A 26554-nucleotide genomic window follows, 5' to 3' on the forward strand; every position below is an offset into this window, starting at 1 on the left:
AAATAAGCTCATTAGGCTGATGCTTGAATCTAATCATATACACCAATTTCACATACATAATTAAAAATTTAACTTCTGCCTACAAAAAGTAGTTAAAATACCTGGATACTTGTATTTAGAAAGCAGGACAGAATCTTGGAAAAGCACTTAAATACAAGGGAGCTTAGACATAGATTTAGACTTGGGGATTAGGATATGGATGGGCTCAAGTGCTATAGTATGTTTAGGAAACAGGAGGTCCTGAGTTTAATCCCCAGTCCATACACACACACGGGCACGTGCATTTAGGAGAATAACATGATTGAACGTGTGCTAAGATACAAAACAGTTGTCTTGTTTTGATTGTACCCTAAATCCAAACCTGGGTGAGGCCTAGGTAGGATGTGATTTATGTTATTGAAGTTCTGTCTTTCAGGAAGTTTTCTATAGTTGCTTGAACATTTCTCAACATGTTGGATGAGTGAGGCACATAGTCTCTCTGAAACATTTTGTGACCTACTTTTGGTCTCAGTATACTTTTATACTGGCAAATTACCCTGGGGATTTAGCCTTTATTCTGACAGCTAACTGAACTCAAATGTATACTGAATGTAAATTGCTTTGAGGGCTGTGGATCACAAGTTAATAGATTTTGGACCTTGTTTTTCCTTTCATGGCCCAGACATTCCTTGGATTTAAGGGTAGGTTTAAATTAAAGAGTAGCAAATTTCTACCTTCTTTGGAAATAAGTAAACTCACCCTTCTGATAATAAAATATTTCTCTAACATGTTAAGACAGTTATTGAGGACAAATGTATGAGAGAAACATTAGGATAATTCATTCAAAGACTTGCTCTTTAGGAAATGGAGTGTATTTAATCAGAGGACAATTGCCTTATACCATTTGACTTGAAAATAATGAGACAAAGAAAAAGATGAAAAGTGCTGTACTAGAACTTATGTGACCAAATAAATCGTGTCCCATGGGAGGCAGTCCAGTTTTTGTAGCTCTACTGTAATTGAGCAAAACATTTTCAGATTCTTTTGGAATTGTCTTCAGAACTGTTTCACAATCCAAACCAAAAAAAGAAAAAAGAAAATAAACATCTTTATTTTATTATCACACCTCTTTTTGGATCCAGAAGAATATTACTCAGCCTGATCCCCCACTTAATTTATCAGACTTGGCTCAGGTTATTTCCCAAACTACAGTACATTCTCTTATAAGACAATTGAATGTTTTTGTTCATTTATTCATTCAGCAATCATGGCTGAGTGCCTTCAATGAGTCAGGTATGCTGTGTAGTCCTGGCTTTGGGTATGGGAGGATGGAAGGAAGACAAGTAAGGAGCATGGAGAATGTTCACCTTTTTTTTCTACAACCTCCTGTCTACTCCGACCATTTCGTAAAAAATGAGTGAACATTTTTAAATTATTAAGCAATCAAACTTATCTTTTTCTTTTTTTCTTGTACTTTTTGTGTCATTTTGAAGATACCGTTGCTTAACTCAAGGTTGCAGAAATTTATACTTACATTTTTCATTTTAGATTTTACATTTATATGCTCTGTGTTGATTTTAGTTTTTCTGTGTGGTGTGAGGTTGGGATCCAAACTTACGGTTTTGCAGGTAGGTATCCAGTTGTCTTAGCATTATTTGTTAAAAAGACCTTTCTCTCCCCAGTGGCTGGTCGTGGCAACCTTGCATCACATCAGTGTAGCCTAAATACAGTGGCTAATTTCTTATTTTCAATTCTATTCTGTGGACCTAGCTATGTATATTCTCTCTTTTTGCTAGCAAACACTGACCTAAGTACTTCAGCTTATAAGAAAGGCTTGCAGTGGAGAAATATATTCTCTGACTTTTTATTTTCTTTTTCCAAGTCTCTTGCATTTCCATATGAATTTTCAGATTATCTTGTCAATTTCCACTGAATAGTCATCTTGGGTTTTGGTGTGAATTGCATTGCAACTATTTGGGAAAACTCGCTTTTGAAAAATATCAAGTCTTCCAAATCTATGAATATGCCTATCTTTCTATTTATTTAGAAGTTTTTTTTAATATGTTTAATCATTAGTTTGTAGTTTTTGTTATACAATGAAGTTTTGTTAAACTTACACCTTAAGTATTTTACTCCTTTTCATGCTTTTAAAATTGAATTGTTTTCTTAATTTCTTTGACTTTTGATACCATTTTCTTAAACTGTTTTCCTTCTTTCCTTCCTTCCTTCTTTCCTTTCTTCCTTCCTTCCTTTCTTCCTTCCTTCCTTCCTTCCTTCCTTCCTTCCTTTCTTTTTCTTTTTTCTTTTTGTTGGTTGTGGGGCCTGAACTCTGGGCCTAGGTACTGTCCCTGAGCTCTTAAACTCAAGACAAGCACTCTTATCACAGAGCTACTTCTGGTTTTCAGATGGCCAATTGGAGATAAGAGTCTCAAGGACTTTTCCTGTCCAGGCTGTCTTCGAACCACGATCCTCAGATCTCAGCCTTCTGAGTAGCTGGGATTACAGGTGTGAGCCACTAGCACCCTGCTAACTCTTACATTTTTTTACAACCCCTAAGACTTATGATATAGCTCTGCCTATAGTTAGTGGGGGCAAGAACTGTATATTCTTTTAGCTTCAACTCACTATCTTACTGCTGAACCAACTTCTTCTATCTCTTGTTTCAGCTTCTTAGTGGTTGTCTAAGTCTAGTAACAATTTTCCATCGTCTGTGATGCAGTTAGAAAAATAGGAGCCGTGTGGTAAATTTTTCAGACAGCTCCGTCTATTCCCATTTTGGGTAGTAAAAATGTGCTCTCTTTAAGAAATGATATTGATAGTAGATGGTAGGATATATTTTACATCTTTAGTTGGCAACTTTCTCTTGGGGCTCTAAAATTATTGGAAAGTTTACAGTCCCCTGAAAACCAGAGGTCTGGGAACACTGCTGTATCTCATGAGGTGGCACCAAGTCCCCAAAGTCAAAAGCCTATGAGTCATCCTTGGCATCTCCTCCTTTCCCATCCTTCCACCCCCGCTGCATTCAGACACTTAACAAGTCCTGCCAAGTCAGCCTCCTAAATATTTCTGGAATCTGTACTGTCCTCTCTGTCCTCAAACTGCCAGTTCTTCAGGATAGGCCTTCTTTATTTTTCTTGCACTCTTGCAGCCACAGTCTCTGTTTGGTCTTTTTGCTACTGTTCTCCTTTTACCCATGTCATCAGATTGAGCTGTTTGAAAATTAAAATGTAGATGTCCATCTTCAGAGAGTAAAAGTTGTTGCAGCATGCAGTTTTTTCCCCCCTTAATGTAACTTGCTGTTTGCTGTTTCCTTATAGCAAGTAGCCATAGTAGTTGATTTTTGTCTTATGCTTTCCTTCCCGTGTAGAATCTGACTAGCTTAAGATCATTTATTTTCTTGAATTTTTCTACCTCTTAATACATGATGCATTGCATAAAATAGGTAATAAATAGTTGTTGCTTAAGTGAATTTGTTCAGGGTTATGATCAAATGTGTAGCGTTAAGAACTTTCACTGGCCACAGTACAGGTGAGTACAGTTGGGAAACAGGATAAAGGCCTTCTGTGAAAGACTATCCCAAAGAAGTGAGTATCTGAACTCTGGAAGTGGCAGTGCTGAAATATTTAGGTGGTAAAATTAGTTTGGATGTACGGGGAAATGTTGGAATCTAGGATTACTCAATGATTTCTGGGCTAAGAAAGTTGTGTAGTGATATCATTCACCAGTGGGGTAATGTCTAGCTAATGCCTAATTGAGGTGTTCAAAATATTAGTTGAAGTTGTCTAAATGACAACTTGAATTGGAGTTTGGAGAGGCAGATGTATTGTAGAGTCACCAATCATTACCAGGACAGAGAACATCCAGCATAGGCCATTTAAGGCCTGTGAAATCATGTGGTTTCACCCTATCAAGACAACTGCAGGTGGGACTCGGAATTCAATGAATTTAGGAGCTTTCCATAGCAACGTAAAAATCATAGACAAAGTGGCCCTTGTAGAAAAAATGTTCCCCTCCGCTGCTAGTTGTTCCATGAAGCCGTGACTATAGAGGATTGCCTGTAACCAACCACAGTTGTCTGTTATTGACTGTAGGGTAGTGCATCAGATAAGGAGGTACGTGAAACTCTAGGAGTTAAAAGGTCCAGATCAAGTGGGAAAAGAGAGGCCTGTGAAGGATTCTAAGTTCAGTTTTGGTTCTATGTCTTATCTTTCCTATGAACCAGAATACAATATGAGAATACACATTTTATTATGATACGGAAAGAATTCTGTGAATTTGCCCATATATGAAGTCCCTGGTGCAGTCTCATGCACTTAAGTTATAAATTAGAGAGATGATGATGATGTGTGTGTGTACTCCCTCTTAGGATGGTTTCAAAACAATTTCTTAGTGTTTACCAAGGAGATTATAATTAAAATATTAAACTTACAACAATTAGGTTTGAATTAACACTAACTTGGCTTTAATAGTAGTATATAGTTTTTCCTTTCCTTTATGCTGTTATTGTCACATTACATCTTTATGCATTGTATAGCCATTAACATGAAATTGTAATTATCATACTACACTGGTCTTTTTATCTTTTTTTTTTTTTTTTTTTGGTACTGGGGATTGAACCCAGGACGTTGCGCTTGCTAGGCAAGCGCTTTGCCACTGAGCTACATCCCAGCCCTACACTGGTCTTTTTAAATCATATAGAAAAATTGAGTCAAAAACCAAACCGTAGTTTAATTAGTTTATATTACATACTTTGTTTTTTTTTTCCTTCAGACTCTTTTAAGATAGAGTCTTTTGTCCTTTCATTTCAGATGGATACATTTAGCATTTTTCTTTATATTGTGCCTTCACTTTTTTGTAGCATAGTTTTTCCAGATACAAGTTTCTTGGTTAGTCGTTTTTTCCTTCAAGCACTTTAAAAGTGACTTCCATTACCTTCTTCCCTGTATTGTTTCTGAGAATGAGTTGGCTGGTTATCCTACTAAAGGTCTGTCGTCTATGATACGGGGTTAGCTTTTGCTTTGATACGGGTTTAGCTTTTGCTTTCAAGATTTCTCTTTGTTTTTGTCTTTGATAGATTGGTGTTAGTATATATGGATGAGTGTGGATCTATTTGTATCATCTGCATAATCTGCATATAGCTAATGAGTCTGCAAATAAATGACCATCAAAATAGTGCTTAATTTAGTTATTATAACAATAGTAATAATGGCAAATCATCTATCAGTAGAGTATAATTGTTATATAATGCTTCAAAAGTCAAGCATATATTCAATGTATGCTATGCTGTCAGGAATTCCATTAAAACGTTAATTTTTAATAATAGTTCAGAGGCCTAAGGTAAGTAAGAAATCAGTTAAGTAAGAAATCAGTTATCAAAAATACGTACTTATATGTAAGTACTCACATAATATGTCTAGTGGTTTCCAGTATAAGATGTTTTATGTATGGTTCTTTGCCAAAAAAAGACTGCATTGTAGGAGATACAGTTGTAGCCACATTTACAGATTCTATTGTGGGCTTCTGGGTTTTTTTTTTTTTTTCCCTAGTACCAAATTTTAAACTCAGAATCTTGAGCTTGCCCAGCTTGCTGGCTTAGCTGATGCTCTAAAGATATGGCTGGCTCAGCCATGCCTCTATCCCAGTTTTTTAACTGATTATTTTGGAGATGGAATCTAGGTCATCTGCCTAGAGTGGCTTCAAATCTTGATCCTCTGGACCTCAGTGTCCTGAGTAGTTAGGATTACAGACATTAACCATCATTTTAAAATTAACTTATTAGTTACATAAAGAGGTATTCCATTGTTATATGTCTACATATGACATTATATTTCAATCAGTCTTAAATGCTGGTTTTTATATGGACTCTTTAAAAAAATCCATGTTTTAGTTGATTGCTCAATACCTTATTATATTAGAAAAATTCTCAATCATGAGACCCAGGTGTCTTGCTATTTCATTTTTCTATTCTGTTCTTTTGCCTGTGTTTTCTCATCTAGAAAACAACTCTACCCAACTAGGCAGTCTCTAAATCTCCCTGTACTTATAATAATCCATTGTACTTATAATAATCCATAAGTTTTCCTTGCAGAATTTTTCTTTGGCTTGTATAATGATAGAGTAATTTAAACACTTTGTTGTGTCCTTTTCTGTTTAGTTTCATGATACTTCTGTTAACTTCTTTTGGGGGGAGGGGTCGTGGGGCTTCAACTCTGAGCCTCGGTGCTGTCCCTGAGCGCTTCATCTCAAGGCTAGTGCTCTACCACTTGAGCTTCTATACTGCCACATGTTTTTTCAGTGGCTTATTGGAGATAAGAGTCTCACAGACTTTCTTGCCTGGGCTGGCTTTGAACCGTGATCCTCACCTCCTTAGTAGCTAGGATTACAGGTGTGAGCCATCAGCACCTGGCTCTGTTAACTTTTGAAATTTTAGCCAGGTATCAGAAAAATAATTTTATTCTTACTGTATTAATTTTTTATAGTTATACTGGAAAGGACTGGAAATTATATGCCTTCCAGTTACACAGTAGTTTTAGTATATTATTATATTTATTATATTATTATAATATTTTTCTTCTGCATCAAAATTAAGAATTTACACTGTTTACATAATTTTTAAAACTACATTGTCAGGTTTGATGATTAGAATTTTCTTATTAACTAGAAGGATGAGGAAAACTTGCATGAAAAAGTCTTTCATAATTCTCATTTTAAGCAATAGCTATTTTAGCCAAGTACCTGTGGCTCATGCCAGTAATCTTAGCTACCCAGAAGGCTGAGATCCAAGGATCAAGGTGCAAAACTAGTCAGGGCCTGAAAGTCTATGAGTCTCTTATTCCAACCACCAAAAAGCCAGAAGTAGAGCTGTGGCTCAAGCTGTAGAACTCCTACCTTGAGCAGTGGCAGCTGAGAGACACAGTCCAAACCCTAAATTCAAGACCCCTAGTACTCTCATCAGCAAAAACAAAAACAAACAAATACCCAAATTTAAAAATTCATTTTGCCCTTCTTTTCTGCTTTTCTTTCTCCCACATTGAAAGTTAAATTCAGGTCCTTACTCATCGTAAGCACATGCTTTATTACCACACTATACTCTCAGCCCTGTGAATTTTTCTTAATTAAAAATGAATAGTTTGCATTATAGACAATTCCAGTATGTCATAAAATGCTACAAATATCAAAAAACATTTTGCACTCTCATTACCTATAGATACCTATTCATATCATCCTGTCTTACTGTTTTACTATTTTGTTTACATCTGTGGAATCATAATATGCATACTCCAAAATCTGCATTTTCTATTAATAAAATATTATGAATGCCTTTCATGCTCAATAAATACGAAACTTTATCATTTCAAGAGCCACATGGTATCTCTCTCTGGCTCTCTTACCTCTGTAAGTGTGCATGTGTGTCCAGAAAGGTTTTTTATTTCTTTGTATTAACACAATGCTATGTTCTCATTTCCACCTACCCTGTATGGTTTTATCATTAGAAATTTTTTTTAATAAAATGCCAAACTTGAAGGGCTTTAAATAGTGTATCACCGATACTTTCATTTTTCTTTAAATTACTGCTGAAGTCTGATTTTTTTCTAATTTAGTCATGGTCATCTCTGATTACTTAAAAGCAACTAATTTTAGTAGCTGTCTCATTAGTTAAGAAGCTAATCATAAGTACCTGAGTGAATTAGCATTGGGATAAGTGTACTTACCTAGTAAGTAAGGATGTAACTGAAAGATTTTTGGCTTATGGTATAGGTAAAGCCAGGTTGGGTTTGTTCTAAGACGGTGTAGACAGTCTTCATTGCAGACGGCTGCCTAGTTTTGGCCGTTTCATCGTTTTTCCTCAAGAGAGGCCCAAGCTGGAGAGCAAGGCTTTTATAGGTCAGAAGTGGAAAGAGAACTAAATGTTGAAAGTTGTCCAGAATGTTCCACACTCTATCTGACTCAAGCCAAAACTGTTCACTTTGCTTTTAAAAATATCACTGAACTCATATATTCTTGAGATCAGAATATCTTTTTTAAGCTCTGTTGGATGAGTTGCAATGGGTCATTTTTCTAACTAGTCAAGGGAATATAAGAAGGTTAGAAATGAACAGTCCAGCTTAAATTTTTTTTTCCTGTGAACTTTCTGGGCATTTCTTTTTCCAGCCTCACATGTGGTGTATATATTGGGATCTCCAAATTTCCTAGTGACTATAGAGTGTATCTTTGCTACAGATAGTTTTCTCCATCTTTGACCCCATCTTTCGTGAAGTCCTGATGCTGTGGCTGTGTGCCGAAGTAGGACAGAAGAGGTCAGAAAATCAGATTCTGATGCCAGAGAGTCTGGCTCACAGTCCCAATTCCATCACTTACGTCCTGTGTCTTTCTGCTGCTGTGTCTTCTTTTTGCTTGTTTTTGTTCATTGGTTGGCTGGTACTAGAGATTGAACTCACTTACTACTAAGCAAAGTGCTCTGTCATTTAAACCATACTAGCATTCCTTTTGGCGTAGTTTGTTTTGAATAGAATCCTCGCTTTTTCTCAGTTGGCCTTGAGGACCCCAATCTTCTTACCTCAACTACTGGAGCAGGTGGGATTCCTGGCATGTACTACCTCACCAGAGTCTTGTTTACTTGTATTTAAACAGTTGTTAAGATAAAAATTTACATACTATAAAATTCACAGATATGCAGTTATGTGATCACCACAATCTAAAGTTAGAACATTTCATCACCCTAGAAAGAGACCCCATTCTCACATCATTGATTCTCCATTCCTCTACCCACTACCTACCTTGAGTTCTACCTAGGCCATCACTAATCTCCCTATCTCTAGGATCTGCCTATCTCTGGTCACATTGTATCAGTGAATTCACGCAGCCTTTTGTGACTTGCTTCTTTTACTTATAATCTTTTCAAAGTTTATCCATGTTGTAACATATGCTGATACTAATTTAATTTTTGTTATCAAATACGATTACCTTATGTAGCTGTATTTATCATTTCTCCAGTCATCAGTTGGTAAACATTTGGGTTGTTTTCACTTTTTTTGCTATTATGAATAGCTTTACAGTGAACATGTAGTTACATATGTCTGTTTCTTTATCCTAGCAATGAGTATCATCTCCCAGAGTTACTGTAGTTATTTTTTTAAAAAATCAAGCCAGACACAGGTAGCTCATACCTGTAATACTAGCTATTCAAGGGGCTGGGATCTGAGGATTATGTTTTGAAGCCAGGCCAGGTAGGAAAGTCCATGAGACTCTTAACCACCAAAAAGCCAGAAGTAGAGCTGTGGCTCAAGTAATAGAGTGCTAATTGAGCAAAAAGGCTCAGGGACAGTGCCTAGGCCCCTGAGTTCAAGCCCCAAGAATGGCAGGCGGACACACACACACCAGTCAAAATATGTAGAAGTAGCTAATGATATAGAGCCAATTAACAAGTAGTAAGTAATAAGTACAATACAGTATTGGTTTCTGAGTCAGCATTCAACATCAGTCAAGAAAGGTGGCTTTCTCAGAGTGCTATGTTTTTCTGATGACCGTCTCTTATGCGTTGGTCCTGGCTTTCCCTTAAGTTATAATTTTGAAATTTTTCATTTGTTTTATAATGCTGCACTGGGTTTCAGAAAGAGTTAAAAGAATAAACAGCAGTACCAGAAGTGTTTTCAGTTCCATGTTACCTTTAGTAGGCTAATCTGTTTTACATTTTTGGGGTCCCCTTCTCACATCCCACCAGATGCCACAGAGTTTGGAATCTCTTAATCTATTCACTCTCTTTGGGACCTTTGTTTAGGTAAAGTGGTTGGTTGAAATTAACTATCGTATAAGGAAACTGTTACATTAAGTGGTAAGAAGGTAATGATCCATTTCTGAGCTCTAGCTGGGGTTGATGAGTTGGTTTTTATTCTGATCTAGATTGAATAGTCACTATTTTTCTCTATTGGTAGGTTCATCCTTTGGGTAGAATTTCCTTTATGTTCTTTTGAACTTGTACAACTATTTTATATTGGAATTTGTATTTTAGCAAAAGTACCAGTTCACCAATTAACTGCCTATGTTTCCTTCTTGTCTTTGGGGCTTCGAAGTTCAAATACTTTGCACCTGTTACCATTTTCTTCCCTAAAAATCAACCAATAGGATAATGTTGTATTTTTTTTTTAACTCTAATGTAGTATTTTCCTTTTTCTCATAGTAGCATGCAGTGAACACAACAGAAACTACAGCCTCATTCTCCTCTCTGCCTTTAAGTCAGGCAAAATGCATTGGTAGTTTGAAGAAATGTTTGATAATCAGAGAGTGCCACTGGTGCTTGCTGATAGGTAGGACTATAGAAGAAATTTGAAGTCTTTTATTTAATGTACATTTTAAGAATTCATCATCAATATAAGCCAAGAGATATATCTGCATCTCATGTACCAGTTAAGCCACGCTAAATAGTTTATTTGAGGCCTGGCCAGTAGCACACCACTTTTGTTGCTGGTCATGTCCCAGGAGTATGTTACCCTATACACACATTTTACTGTTTGCTCTATTTTCAATATTTAGCATAGCGCAAATCACATCTTGTAAACTTGCTCACTTTAGGGGATTCCCATTTCATCTGTAAAACATTCTTTGGTTAACAGGTCCAGCCACAGTTGCCAGGTAGATGTAAATAGAAGCTGAAAGGAGATTAATAACAACTCTAAAAATGAACTGTAAGAAGATGAATTATGGAACTTTCTTATGAAGACACTCTTTAAGGCTGTGGGAATAAAGTGATTTAGTAAACAAAAAATGTTGGCATTGTATTCCCTTGTCAGATAAGGATAGGAGCACAGGGCTTTTACTGTTAACTACTTTAGAGCAGTAGCTAGTGAGAAGGTGGTTGTTTAATTAAGAGTTTCAGGAGAGCATTCCTTTGCACATTGACTCAATCCTTGAATTAATTGAACTCTTATCCAGGGCACTGGTGGCTCACACCTATAATCCTAGCTACTCAGAAGGCTCTGATCTGAAGATCACAGTTGGAAGCCAGCCTAGTCAAGAAGGTCCAGGAGACTCTTATCTCTAATTAACCATCAAAAAGCCAGAAGAGGAGCTATGTCTCAAGTGGTAGAATACTAGTTAAAAGCTAAGGGACAGTGCATAGACCTTAAGTTGAAGTTCCAGTGCCATCACACACACACAAAATCAAGCTCATTATTATATCATTTTAAAATCTTTCTTCTTCCCTCATCCTGTTAGCCTTTGAGTGCTTTCCTGTTTTAGGTTCTGTATTCCTGTATGATGAACTTATCCCTCTGTTATCTTCCATGGTCTGCTTTTTCTTCATAAAATCCCTCTCCTCAGACCAAGAACTTCAAATCTAAATTCTGGGAGAAAGCTGTATGGCTTCTTTGAAAAGAGGGATTTATGTTCTCTATTGCTGCCAAGTGCTTTTGTGCAGTGGACCTGCAGATGGATGAGCCAGTCTTGGGAGGACTCATTCATATTGAAGATATTACTGTTAAATTGTGTGTTTGAACTTAGTTCATTTTGTCAGTCATAGTAGATATTATTTGAGGGCAGATGTTAATGCTATTAAGCCAGCCATTTAATCATTTCAAAATATTTATAGATGTCTTAGAGTATTTTTTGTTGTAAGCAATGAAAACCCTATTCAGATTGGGTAAGCAAAAATGTTACATCACTGTTTCAAGTAATTCATAAATCCAATGGGTAGCCCAGGCACAAAGGGAATCAGATGATTAATCAAGGTCATCTAGATTCTCATGCCTCTGGCTCTGCCTTGTGTTGGCTATATTCTTTACTGAGTCCCCACTAGAGTGGGGACCACGACATCAACAGCAGCCATTAACAGCACATGTTTTTGCCTTGCCAGTTTGGGAATCCTATTGGAAAGAAAGCTTTATTCTGCTGGGAGTTAAAGCAAAATTCCTAAAATGGATTCTCATGATCCTGTCCATCCCTCTGTCTTGCCAGGGATGCTCATGTGCCATTACTGGGCCTCTGTTTCCCCAACCACATTTCCCATGTGTGGGGCATAAAAGATTCAGAACAAAGTAAAAGGATGGTTTCCAGAAGGTAAATGGTTGCTGGAAAATCAAAGACCACCTGTAATTGGCTGTGATTGTTGGTAAAATGAATTTACTTTTAATATATCAGTGGCACCTGGTGTTTATAATTTATTCAGTACTAGTTCATAGGTTTATATAGTTATTTGTAGCTTTACATGTAAGTCGTCTGTCTGCTTTTTTGGCAGTACCGAGGATTGAACCTAGGGGCTAGTATGCACCAAGGAAGAGCTGTGCCATTTGAGCCACACCCCAGACCAGATAGAAAAGCTCTTTTAGATAATACTTTTCTTACATCTGTTGCAAACCTTAAAACTGGGCATAGTGCCTGCACATAGATTTTGAGTAAAGTTTAGGTGCTGTTAAAATAGTGATTACTTTGTAGCAACATGATCATTATTGTTGGTGGCAAATACTTCTGGAACTATGTCATTTAGTGTTGGTGAAGAAGCTATGTATACACAATCCCTACTCATACATACAGAGAACACCCTGGACAGTATCCAGTAGTGTGGGGCTCAGTGAAATGCATAATGAACAACTTGGTGCACACAAGCCATAGCTATAGAATTACTATGGACTTCCAAGGAGATTAGAGAAAAAAAAATATTCCCAATTCCAACTACTGGTTCTAGTTCAAATAAAATTTTGTTATGACACTTCGGCAGCTGTGCCAGATAGCTCTTTTAAAAAAAAAAAAACTGACCGGAAAAAAGTCCTCATAGAACTTCCTGTGACAGATCCAAATGTAATCATAACAAATAATACAGATTTCTCTTTTATTATAGCCACAATAGAAAGGCAAGGGTTGTGTTTACTAAGCATGTTGATTGGGAGAGTTTAGTAATTTGTAAGCTTTGGAAATCCCAAACAAATTGGATGTAATCCCATCTATTAGCTGAAGTCAACTGACCAATGGAATAGATCCCAAACAAGTTAAATTGAGAACACGAACAGGAAGCAGTCGTTAAGAATTACAATGGGTAGGATGCAGAGTTAATTCAGGGAGATGTTTTGTTATGAGGCAATTACATCACTGAGACAGCTGGAAAACTGAGAACTGTGCTGGACCGCAGTGCTTGTTCTCTGCCCTGCAGCTGGAGGGTCAAGACAATAGAGACTGCAAGAGAACTTTCTTTATGGGATACATAGGGGCTTGGCTGACTCAGTTGTGAAATGATAATGGTCCATCGGACTTGTTTGAGTTGCGACTATATAGCTAAACTAGATGTACAACCTTAAATACTGAAAACCATTTTTCCCTCTTATTTTTTGAACATTTATTTGGATCATGTTATGTGAAGTTCTAATGGGTAAACACTGAACATAATTTTCCTCTGAAGGTCATCTGAAAGATATTTTATTCATATTCAGTATAGGGTTATTATTCCATTTTTGTGGAATTACATTCAAAGTATAATCATTGAATGGAATTTTTGTTGGTTTACTGAATATCTAGCCAAAAAAATTAAAAACCAAGAACTTTAGAAAGTCATAAAACGTTGATTAACAAGAGAAAACTTATGGTGGCAGTTGCTTACCTTCTGTGTTTATGTTCAAATGTTCAGACCTGTTTGGTTCATGTGTTTTGCAAGTGTAGGGGTTATAGGCAGCCTAGCCACATTCCTCATTGATTTATATAAATATATTACAGATTGTTAACCTCTAGCCAAATACCAGACATTTCATTTCTTGGTTAGCTCAGTTGGCATTTGTGAAACTCATTTGCTGCTTATTGAAATAAATATCTTTTATCAACCAAACGACTGTTCTTTGATTTGGGATCTTATAGAAGCAGTCAAATAAAAAACGATCACGAGTAATTACGTTGTAGAATTTATAAGATTAATATTTGCAACTAATTGCTTAAAATGTTATTTTCTACCCATTAAGACTAATGTAGTTATCAGCTTTTGCTACAGTAGCATTTATTAAGCAACGAAATCACACAAACATTCATATTTTAGTCTACATGTCTTCTCTGAAGTAGTGGGTCTATAGGATATTGATGGCCAACATGTTAACCAAAAAGGAGAGAGAGGCTTATATAGGTACTCTTGGAACGTTTTTTCCCCTGATGCTAATTATGAACTTCCAAATTTCCTCCAGTTATCAAGTTCAAAGATCTGTTTTCATAAATTTCCCAAATGCTTTTTGTAGTATACATTTGTATGTTTTTTTATGGCTCTGTCTTTAATAACTCCATTAAATGGATGTTTTTAACCTAATCAGAATAATGTTCCAAATAAGACACAGTAAGGAAAAATATTACTTAGAAATAGACATTAAAATGTAAAATACAGAAGATTTGGAAGTAGATACGCATAAAGGAAAAATAAAGTTGATTTTGTTAATTTAATAAAGTTGGAGAAGTCACCCCAAGCTACCCATAATTGACCAGTAGTTGGATGTGGCTGGAAGTGTATATAGAAATTGCATATGTTATGTTCTTTGTCCCACCAGATTTAGTTTAGTGTTTTTTAGATTATCTTAAAATTAGTTTAGATTCATAAGGAAGTACCAAATGTCAAGAAGTCCATATAGCCCAAAAAACCAATGAGAATTAATAAAAGTAATACACAAACCAGAAGTGAGAGTGAACTGTGTTTAGTTGGTCTGTGTGCACATACACAATTCTTTTCTTTGAAGAGGGTATTTATCCATTTTTTAATGAAAAAGACAGGAGCAGCATTTTATTAGCATTTTATTAACTTTCTCAGTATTTATATTACATTCTTCTCAGAAGTTTACTATAGATTGCTTATGGCTGCTTTGTTTAATTCTTCAAATACTCAGTGATAATCTCTTATGCCAATACTGCATTGTGGTTAGACATAAAGTATGTTTTGTCCTTAAGGTTGAAGGTTATTTTGACTACGGAAGGCTTTTGTTTTTTGTTTCTAGAACTTAAATCCTGAATTAGTTGTATGATTTTATGGTGAAACTGAATTTTCACAGATCCAAACTTAAGTACAGTATCTGTTAATCTGTATTTTTAATCATTGAAAGATGATATAGTGTACCAGTAAAGATTTTTTTCTGTCCCCTTCCTCCAAAAAAAGAATTTTATAAATTTTATAAATGTTTACATTGTAGTATGCTTTAACCTAACTGAGGAATAAATCTATTATATCAATACTTAACAGTTTTTATGGTTCCATTTAAAAATATTTAAGGTGTACATGTTCAACAATTCTGAAATATATTATGCTCAACAGTATGAAATATATAATGCCTTAGTTATTTCAGTTACCATCTATATAGTAGCTCAGCAATACCTTAAGTATATACAACTAGCTATCAAAAATTTTTAAAGTTTTCTAAAATTACAGTGTTAATATATTTGGAAAGTTAACATGAGTTAATAATTTTTTTCTCTTTACATAGAATTAATTTGACTCACCAGAATGTGTCAAATGTCTTAGAAATAAACTCATTCTCCATACTTGATAATACTTTTGTTTATAAGCATGGTTATGACCCCTTAAATTCTAAGAAAATCTTCATTACAGAGTCTAGAATCTCTAAAGAATGTCTTAAGCTGTGATCTAAAAAGAAGCAAATTTTGTCTCTCAACGACAAGTTAAAATTATGTCCATCAACATTCTACCTAAGGTCTTACCTTAAGCAGTGGTTCTTATTCTCTAGTCATTTGACTCTGGCTTGGCTGTGAAGGATGTTCTCCAGCTTAACTTTCACATTAAAGTATCAGGTCTTATTAGGTATCTTCACATATGATCACACATATGAGTGACCTGTGCCATCTCCCCTTCCCCATTATGTAATAAAATTGAGAGATAGATCTGAAAGACATTTAGGTTACTTTTTTTGCTTATTCCCACCTACTTAATCTCTTGTTTGTCTTCTAGGTTGTTTGATGTATGCACAGTGTCACGAACAGACAGAGAGACCAAACTAACACTAGTGTTTGAACATGTTGATCAAGATTTGACCACTTACTTGGATAAAGTTCCAGAGCCTGGAGTGCCAACTGAAACCATAAAGGTACCATGAAGCTTCTTTTTGCCTTGTCAGGCAGTTCACAGTTACAGTCTATTAAACAATAGCATTCTTTTCTTATAAAAAGTGCTAGAATTGGAGCTTTTAGAATTCAATATATGGTTTACAATGTCAGCTAATTAAAATATTCACAGAATTGGATGCCTTCTTGATCATTAAAGTAAAGCAAAATAATCCTTTAGTTTTTAATGCTAATTAAAATTAGTTAATAATATCTATTGGTACATCATCTAACCTTAGAAAGTATAGTGTAATAAATATAGCTGGTGGTTTTGGACCATGGTGCTTCATGGTCTTTAAGAAACATATTTTGAAACCTCATTCATGAGCACATCAGTATGATAATTGCATTTTAATCGAATTGTTTGGCCATTTCTGTTATTTTTTTCTCATTCATGTAAGCCTAAATTCCAGCCTCTTGAGATTCAAAAAAAATTTAAATGCTTTCTTTGGGATTGGATGCATGGTTTAGTTGGTAGAGCGCCAGGCAACCAATGAATGATAGTGTCTGATACTGAGTTCAAGTCCCGGACTCAGACAACAGAAAAATAAATAAATAAATAAATAAAATGCTTTCTTGCCTGTCAAGGTGAGCAAGGTAGATACACTGTATTGACTACTGGTTTTTTCCTTCTTTATGTCTTACTAAGAAAAGCTGCTTATAAAATTTTCCTGATATTACTTGAATTCTACTCAACTGACCTGCCCAGAAAATCTGTTAGATTTATACATATAATGTGTAGTTCTTCATGAAGCTCTTTTTGCCAGATAATTTTTATACTCTTGTTAAGGAATAAATTATAGATTTTAGCATCATTTCATGTAGGAATTAATATCTTCTCAACAGAGTAAGAATAATGTCTTTAAGTGATAGCTAGAAGATGTTCTCAGATACACTTAGTATTTGTAGTAATACATCATTTCTCCTTTTTCTCTTTTTCTTTTTTTTTTGGTCGGTCATGAGGCTTGAACTCTGGACCTGCGTGCTGTCCTTGAGCTCTTCAGCTCAAGGCTAGTGCTCTACCACTTGAGCCACAGCATCACTTCCAGCTTTTTCTGTTTATGTGGTGCTAAGGAATCGAACCTAGGGCCTCACGCATGCAAGGAAAGCACTCTACCACTGAATAACCTTCCAAGCCCCATGATTTGTTCTTTTGGTTTGAGGTCAGTAAGTATATTTTCTCCACCTGGTTTGCATAAAACAGTGTGGTGCTCAGCAAGGGTCTTATTTCTTCCTACAAAGTTGCAAAGACATTAAAAGCCCCCTAAATGTAGGTATTTCTGATCACCTGTTCTTGCCCCTATTCCCACTACTACTATTTTCCTTTTTCATTTATTCCATGTTTTTCTTTTATGAGCTTGTTAAAAAAACAACAACACAAAACTGTGGTCAAGATGGAGACAGAGATTTAGACCCTGTTTACTTAGCCAGTTTTTATATTGGGCTAATCACAATTCTGTTAGTGTGATCTGTGTGGCCATTTGTAGATAATAATGCATTCAACCAATGATTTCCAGTACCTTAAAAATAGACTACTACTAAAATAATCATTTGTACTGGGCACTGCCTATAATCCTAGCTACTCAGGAGGCTGAGATCCAAGGATTGCAGTTTGAAGCCAGCCACTGCAGAAAAGTCTTTTATCTCCAACAAACTACCAAAAAGCTACAAGTAGAGCTGGGCTCAAGTGGTAGAGTGCTAGCTTAGAGCAAAAAAAATGCTCAGAGACAGCACCTAGGCCTGGAATCTAGCCCCAGGACAGACAGGCATATGTGCGCGTGCACGCACGCGCGCACACACACACACACACACACACACACGCACACAAACACACACACAAATTATTCACTTTACCTGATACATTTTTAATTTCAAAGTTATTTTATGGGGTGTCATAAAAAAGTCAAAGTAGTCATATACTCATAGCATACATTGGCATGTCCATGGGTTTCTTTTTCCTTTAAGTTCTCATATCTTATTAAAGGCTTCTAATTAGCATATGTGTAATGATTGATGTATAATGACTGATAAGCCAGTATACTCCATTAGACTAAAGCTGGATTAGAAACTAGTAGAAATGAAGTGGTCTGGGGAAATTCTCAAACATGGGTGAGGAGGCTTAAGCAGGATAAGGAAAGAACAGAAAGAGAGGAGGTTAGTCGCCAAACTGCCACAGATGGAAGGAACTAGGGAGTGGTTGAGCCAGGATTGGGGGCGGGTGTTGCCAGAACATTTGAACTTGCTAAACGTTTTATGATTTTTCCAATCTATTGCTAGGGAAAAGGAGTGTCACTTCATTTATGGTAAACTGGACATTCTCATGGAGACTGTTAAATTTCTTCAGCCATCTAATTCAGTTTCCCCATTGATCCTGTAGAGACCATTTTTCCTTGTGGGAGTGATGGTGAGGTTGATGGCTCTGGTTTATGCTTTAGTGTATTGATGCTTTCTTAGTAAGATATGTCCAAATGAAATGTTTAAAACAGCTTATGTTCATTATGTTACTCGAATACTTTTTTCTAACTAATCAGAAGTCATTTTTTGTCTCCATTCTTGATTTCTACGTTTTCTAATATATTTTCCCTTTTTTATTAAATTCAAGATTTTTTTTCTAATATGGTCTTTTTTGTACTTTGAAGTTATTGTTGAAAATATGATTAATCATTTAGAAGCATGATGAAATCAAAATGTTTTTGGCTAATGTATAATTGATATAAATTTATTTTTAGCAATCACTTATATCTTGTTTTGCTGATTGGTAACTTTAAAAAAATGGAATATTGGCTACTTCAGTGCTGGTTAATTGAAGTTTTCCAGCATACAACTAGAGAACGGAAATATTTTGTTATACAGGATTATTTATAGGAAGTCTCAGTAACTTCATCAAGTTAATATTATCATGCTAAAGGACCTACTGCAAAGACAAAAACCTGACTCATGTAATTATAATCCCTCTGTACATCACCTCTATAATAACAATAAAGTAAATGATTTAAAAAAAAAAGAACAACACAATTCCCAAAGCTCCCACCTGCATAGAAAGAGAGCTTGTTTCTACCAGCCATAATGGAAAGACCTTTGAAAACTTTTGGTTTTAGTCCTCAGAACAGTTTAGTCTTAGTACTGAGAAAGAATCTGTATTAAAGGAGGTAAGGGAGATTTGAAGAAGTAATGACTGGAATGGCATCAAATTTAATAAAAATACAAGCCCACAAATTCAATTTCAGTGAACACCAAGCAGAAGGAAAAATTGTAATCACACTAGACTGGTTCATTCATCTTCAGAATTTGGGAAATAAAGCCAATCATGACTGATACCTGTTTAAAAGAGAAAACAGATTCTTTATATAGAATACTTTTCAGAAGTTTGTCTAGATATACATATAAAAATGTTTATTGAAATTATTCTGTTCAGGAGAGATCTATGCTAGGCACTTTCTGGACACCAAGCTGAATTAGAGATGAGCCTACTCTCAGGGTGCAAAAGAAGAAATACAAAAATAAGAGATAAAAGCACACAGAAACATGTTTATAATTATTTAACACACTGTGATTATTGCAATAATTTAGGGAGCATTTTCAAGTGCAAACAAATAGACCACTTATTTATAAATAAGTACAACCTGTATCTGATTTTCTTGGCATTATGATATGAAAATATTTTCTAAAACATTTTTGAAAGGCTGCAAATCATAGATATAATACTGACATTGTCATAGATATAATGTTGACATTCAGAACATACCAGATATAAATTACTTTAACATAAAATAGACATAAAACAGAAAATAAGGATAAAACCTTACATAAGATCATGTAGGCTAAGGAAATTTTCCTCCACCAGCTGTCCTCCACTGTTTCTATGGCACTGTTTTCCTGTTATGTAGTCACTGAAACTCAGGATGTTCTCATGTATATCCAGAGCACAAATTGCATTAATATGCAGAACTTGTTCAAAACTAGTGTTCCATAGTAACTATAATATTATTAATGTTGGGATGAACTCTTAAGTTAGTGTACTATTTCATCAGCATGTTCTTTAGAAAAGAACCCATGATGAACTTACAAATATCTTGTAACAGTTTTTCAAATATGTAGATAACACTTGTTTTCAGAGGGAAAAAAAATACAAAAAGCCACACCATAATCTTTAAGTAGCTGTGAAAGCTGATAGTTTGCTGAATTTTAGAATTTAATAGTTTTTATGTCAGATTTTGGTCATTTAAGTTAAGGACATAGGCCTGATTGAACATTGGTGAAATCTCACAAAATTGAAGTCGGAGGTGGATCTTTCCAACATTATAAATATACCTTACTCTTAAGTAAATGAAATAAGCATACTTAATAATAGTTCATCTTGAAGTTTTCATTACATACATCTCTTTTCTCAATATTCTTAAAGTATACATACATACATACATACATATATATATATATATATATATATATATATTCTCAGTTGACAATGACACACCCATAAAGGAACCAGTTGACTGCTGCAAATATAATGTTGCCTCTACTGTTATCACTGATATATTTTGCTTTCAGAATATTATGTTTGGTCCTATTTAATTGTAAAAAGATCCATTGCTACATTTATTTAATTTTTTAAATTATTTGATAATTTAATTTTTATCATCTAGGACTTCCATACTTAAGTTTATGAGGTAAAAATTGATTTTGCTTTGATTATGTTATTTTTTCCTTAGGGTGATAATAAGTCTGTGTGCTTATACAGCACCTACACTTGATGGCGGATTTATTTTTTAAAAAGTTGAGGAGGGGCTTTAGGTTTTATTTTTCCTCCATGACTTTGTCTGTGAGAGAGTCAGAAAGAATTGTAGATGAGTTCTTTCAACATTTTACCCAAAAAGGGAACTATATCTGGGAAGAATTATGAATGGACAAAATATATCTGTGCCTTCTTTTAATGAATCATTCTTTGGGTTACCTATACAGCAAATGCATTATCTTTCCATGGATATGACCTGCCTTCTCAACTACTTCCATACTCTTTGAGAGCCTACCTAGTTGTTGTTCCTTGGATTCTGTGTGCATGTAATACGTACGATAAAACTGGCAATATAATTTTCCAGTTTAAAATACTAAAAGCCACACATATCAGCAGCCTTTCTACGATAGGACAGGGCTCTTAGCTCAAGACCATATGGCCTCTTTTGGTGATTCAGCCATGAGATTAAAATAATTTTTATGTATTCCTATGATAAATTAATTTTATACAGCTTGAGAGCGCCAGGAAAGTTCAAGGTTTATATGTCTGTGTGGGTTATTTTCTCAGGGGATTAGATTTCACTTTATCTTCAATTGAATGTTTCTTAGAGATTTCTGTTTTAATATTTTCAGTAAGAGATAAAATGTACTATTAGGCTTATTTTACAAAGCCCAGGCTTCAGAGACTGACACACACTCTTAATAGCACCTGTTTTCTGCCTCTGGGAAATATCTGTTTTCATGACTAATATCTGCTTGCAATAAATAGTGGCTCTGATGTCACTATGGGATGCCCAGGGCCGATTCATCTTTCTCCATTTGACATAATGCATAGTGGCTAACTGATCTTCTGTCCTGGAGATGTACTACTGATCTTCCTTCCTTCTTACTTCTAAAAAAGGGATTCATGGCCCGTCGGGCTCCTGGTGGTCTCCACTTTCCCTGAATTAGGAGCAGGTGATTTGTCTCATCTTTGCAGGGGACAGAGCAAATTAACATGAAAATATCACTTCTCAGAAAACAAGGCAGGCTTGAATGCCCTGTCACTACTGGTCATTAGCCATCTGCCACCAACACTCATACTCTGTTTATCACATTTGAAATTCAGAGCAGATGTTGCATAATAAGGTGATCCCAAAAACAAGGCAAGAAATTCAAAGAACAGATACTCTACAATAACAATACAGATCTTGGAAAGAATTTTTTTTTTAGTCAGATATGTGGCAAGATGAATTGAATAGACTGTATTTTTTAAAGCATACACACACCTTTCTAGTATATTCTCTTTATATATTAATAGAAAATTTTAAAAGAGAGTACACATGAAAAATATGTGTACTAATTTTAAGGGTGACTATCCCTGGGGGTTGAACTCAAGGTTGCACATATGCAAGACAAATACTATACCACTTGAACCATGCCCCCATACTAAGCAAAGTGGATTGTTGTAATAATTAGTATAAAGGACTTCATAGGCCAGTCATGTTGATTTTACTGTGAGATAGTGTCCTTAATTTAGAACAGTTTCACGTAAAATAGTTAATTTCTGCTATACAGATGGATTGCCAAGGCTTTGGCTTGACACTAGCTTTTCAATTTATTTTTTTCTTAAGACTCAAGTGTGCATGTTTCCTGTATTCTTTCTCTCATGATTTCTAACAGCCCTTCTTCCCATCCCACTACCTCACTGACCTTGGCTTCGCCTGGCTGCGCCCACCTTCCTCTTGCCTCTCTAGCTTTAGTCACAGGCCTAGTTCTTACTATAGCCTGCTACATTAATGGGGCATCTTATAGAACTGATGATAATAATGTCTTACCTAATTTATTCCTGTATATTCTAGATCCATAGAATGCTTTATATAATAAGAATTCACTTACAGTTTATCAGTTATTGTGTCTAGAGATAGTCTGTTTTTCTAAAGAATAGTCATCCCAGTTTACAACTGGAACAGGACCTATGTTCTGTGGAATTTTCAGCTTCTGAAATAGTCCTTTGACTAAAAAAAAAAAAAAAAGTTTTCTCCACATAAACTACAACCTTACACCCTCTTCAACTGCCCCCTTCACATGTACGCTTTAGGGGACTCTTTGAAAAGGAATATCAGATATATATGGTTAAGCAGAAGGTCAGTAGCTAGTCAAGAGAGTAAACAGGGTAGTGCCAGTATCTGGCCATTGACTGCAGTGGGAGAGATGATTGGAAGATTAGTAAGTCAACATGGAGTACACTCCACACTGGAGAAAATGCTGAGGGAGTGCTCACTACTGTAGTAATTCATACTCCTAAACTCTTAAATTCATGAGCTGGTTACTACAATCCTTCATTCACATGTTAGTAATTTCTATTTGTTCCCCCTACTCCATCAGAAACACATATTAGGTTTTCTAATGTCTTTCACTCCAGGTGACATTTTTTAAGAACTTATTATTCAGGGTAATCATTTTCAGGTAAAGTAGATTTTTGACAACTGTCCCAGAAACAAAAGTTATGTAAATTCCTAGTTCTTTGTAGTAGTTGAAAACTTCTGTAGGGAAAGGGGACAAAATTATGCGAACACCTGATATTCTAATTACAAACTACAACAGATTTATTGAGTGATTTGTCATCCCCTCTCCCCAACAGGAAATAGGGGTTACAAGAAAAAGAAAGTACACGTCTTTCTAATGGTAACTAAGACTGACTCACCCAAATAAATACTGACTCACTAAGTAGACACATGGCACTAACTTAAGCTAATAACAGATAAGTTTAGGCTCTCTTTAGAAAATGCTTCCTCATGTTAGGCATTAAATCTGTTTATAGAGACATTAAAAAGCTGTAGGCACTATATACTCTGCCTATATCACCATGGTGACAGATAGCAGAATGATGTTCTATTCCAAAGAGGGATATTCCTCATCTAAATTTAACATGTGCTTAATCTCCCTGATTACAGTTTCCTTATTTCCTCCCTCCCCCTTCTCTCCTCCCCACTGCCCCCCACCAATGTTGGAGCACCAGAGACTTTTACTCTGACCATCCCAGCTACATATCTTTATCTATATATCAGGCAATACTATTATGACCTGCAAAGAGCAAGACAATCCACTGAGGCACGGTTAAAGGTGACAAAAAAATTTTATTTACACTATTTACACCAAAAGAGGGGCCTACAACTGCCTTGTTCTGGGCTACCTACTCAGAACCAAGAGCAGCCTTGACCACCAAACCTCCAAGTCTCCATTGGGCAGCCTCAACTTTTATTAGTTGGTCTGCAAAGCTCAGGCTGTAAACCTCCAACCCCAGACCTACAAACCTCCAAAGCGGAAGGCTTTTCCTTTTGCTTCCTCTTTCTCTGCAGGCCTCTCCACACTCCACAGACCTGCCCTGCTCCATTCTGATAGGAGCCTCTCCACAGGCCTCTTTCCAGGCCTCTGCACAGGCCTTCCTTGCTCTGCTCCAGTAGAGGCCTCTCCACAGGCCTCCCCTGCTCTGCTCCTATAGAGACCTCTCCACAGGCTTCTCTAGAGGCCTCTCCACAGGCCTGCCCTGAACTCTGCTCTGGTAGGCACCTCTTGCAGTCTTTTTCCTCCTGCTGTCTGTCTCCTCACCTCCACCCTGCCAGCAGCCTATACATAGGCTGTACCTCTCCCCAACTCTGATGGGTCTAACAGTTGAGGGTCTAATGGTTTCACCTACCTCTCATACCCCTCCCCCAAGCTTCCCACTGTCCAACCACTTTTTGACAGCTCAGTGGGGCCATGAAGTCAGCCTCTCCATGTCTTGCACCCTCCAACGGCCTGGTGATCTGATGGCTGGGCTACGATAACAGCACAGGGCTGGCTTTGGCCCTGCTGGTGATTACAATACCACATTTTCTTAACTTCTTCGTAGTGCTTAGCTAAATATCAGTTGTTTTTTATGTTTGTTTTTTCGAACTAGAAAGAGGAACTTGAAATCAAAATTTCAGTCTATTACAGTATCTTCAGGACCACCTTACTACCTGGAACATAGAAGAATGTTTTCCTAATTCTACTAAATGTGGAAAAATAAGCCTCAAAATTGTCTTCTCATCACATCTACTTTGTGCTCTTTTTTTTTTTTTTTTTGGTCGGTCGTGGGGCTTGAACTCTGGGCTTGGGCACTGTCCCTATGCTCTTCAGCTCAAAGCAAGCACTCTACCTCTTGAGCCACAGCACCACTTATTGTTTTATTGGAGGTAAGAGTCTCATGGACTTTCCTGCCTGGGCTGGCTTTGAACCGTGGTCCTTAGATCCTCAGATCCTGTAGGGTAGCTAGGATTACAGGCGTGAGCCACCTGTGCCCGGCTTACTTTGTGCTCTTATACATTCAATTCTTTATGGTGGGCAAGGTCCACTATATATAGTATATACCGTAGCAAAGAATTTGCTTAGTTAGGTTGGTTTAGATGTAATTTAAAATCAGTAACTGATCTCTCAAACTATACAGAATTTTCTTTTTTAGTATAGAACTGACTTAACTAAATTCCAAAAGTATTCATTTCCATTTGTACTGTGTTAATCATGTTTCAAAACATAGAAAATGAAGTTTAATGTTGAGACTAATACTTATCTAGAAGATAATCTGGTATTTATGAAAATTTTAACATATAAACATTGTTTTCCTTATATATCCATCATTGAATACAGAAGTCTCTCCCATCCCTACCATAAGAAGTAGAAGCCTCAGAGGATGAAAGTGTTTTTAAAGTAATTCAAAAATACTTCCCTCTGTATTACTTTTTTTTTTTGGATATTTAATCTTACCCAGAAATTTCAGGTATGTTTGTGGAATGTGGGAATTAAAAAGCATATAGCTTCACTTTATAGTTGCTATTTGCAGTATTATCATCACTGAAGTCTTAGTTGCTGGTAGGCATGTAAAGAACCCATCTGTCAACTTATCTTAGATAGGATCGTATTCCTCATTCCTAAGCAAGGTAGAAAACATTAGTCAGTCTTTTCATTGCAGTTGAGAAAAAATTGGTTCTGGCAAATATTTGTTGAATGAATAAGTTCTTTCACAGAAGGCTTATAATAGAGCTTTGCAAACGCAATGGAGCCAGTTATGAAAGTCAGATGTCTCCAGCATATAACTTTGTTGCAATTCCTGTCATTCTGATTTTTTTTGGTCACCATTCTATAAAAGCAAAATTCTTCAAAATGATTGACTCTGTTGAACACTCAGATGTGGAGAGCTTACACAGAATTTGTGTATTTTTAAGTATAAATACTTTGAATATAAAATATTTAATTTCATATTCTATTGGTGTATTAGTAGTATATCTATTTCATTATAATACATTTAAATTTATTTCTTTTGTTTAATTACATATATTTAAATCTGAGATTTCGTGCCAAGTGTCTGGGCACTGTGACATTTGAAGTCTTAAGTAGTAAAAGAAAATTTCTTTAATATTAGAACCAACCAATCAGAACTCTAATGTTAGAAAACCCTACCAAGTACCATAAAGTGTTCAGCTTGATTATGATGCCTATAAAAATATACCAAGACCAGCAGACCTTGCAAAAATGAGTTACCATCTAATAAAAGGTTGACAAAGGCTTAGGTGAAGACCGTGTTCTGTTTCTCTCTCCATTATGCACTATTTCTCCAAGTATGGTTAGTGAATCACATCACTATATGTTCAGCACTTGTGGTGTTCGAGTAAAATGCTAACTGACCTCCTGTTCCCAAGTGTGAGTCCCAGGAGGGAGTTTCTAAGAAATCAGTGAAAGACGTCCCTACTGTGACACATGTAACACAAATGGGAAATTTAAA

At 35.9% G+C, this 26554-nt stretch overlaps 1 protein-coding gene across 3 annotated transcripts in view; it reads left to right on the forward strand.

Annotated features, from left to right (window-relative positions):
• The window catches only part of Cdk6 (cyclin-dependent kinase 6), a 186438-nt gene that overhangs the window by 32225 nt on the left and 127659 nt on the right, over positions 1-26554 (forward strand). For all 3 annotated transcript variants that reach the window (XM_013026013.1, XM_013026015.1, XM_013026014.1), the window contains exon 3: positions 15890-16025. In XM_013026013.1, the coding sequence (XP_012881467.1) occupies positions 15890-16025 (136 nt within the window). The remainder of the gene's footprint in view (positions 1-15889; positions 16026-26554) is intronic.

The sequence above is a fragment of the Dipodomys ordii genome, unplaced genomic scaffold, assembly GCF_000151885.1.
Source record: "Dipodomys ordii isolate 6190 unplaced genomic scaffold, Dord_2.0 Scaffold90, whole genome shotgun sequence".
In the NCBI taxonomy this organism is placed as follows: Eukaryota; Metazoa; Chordata; class Mammalia; order Rodentia; family Heteromyidae; genus Dipodomys; species Dipodomys ordii.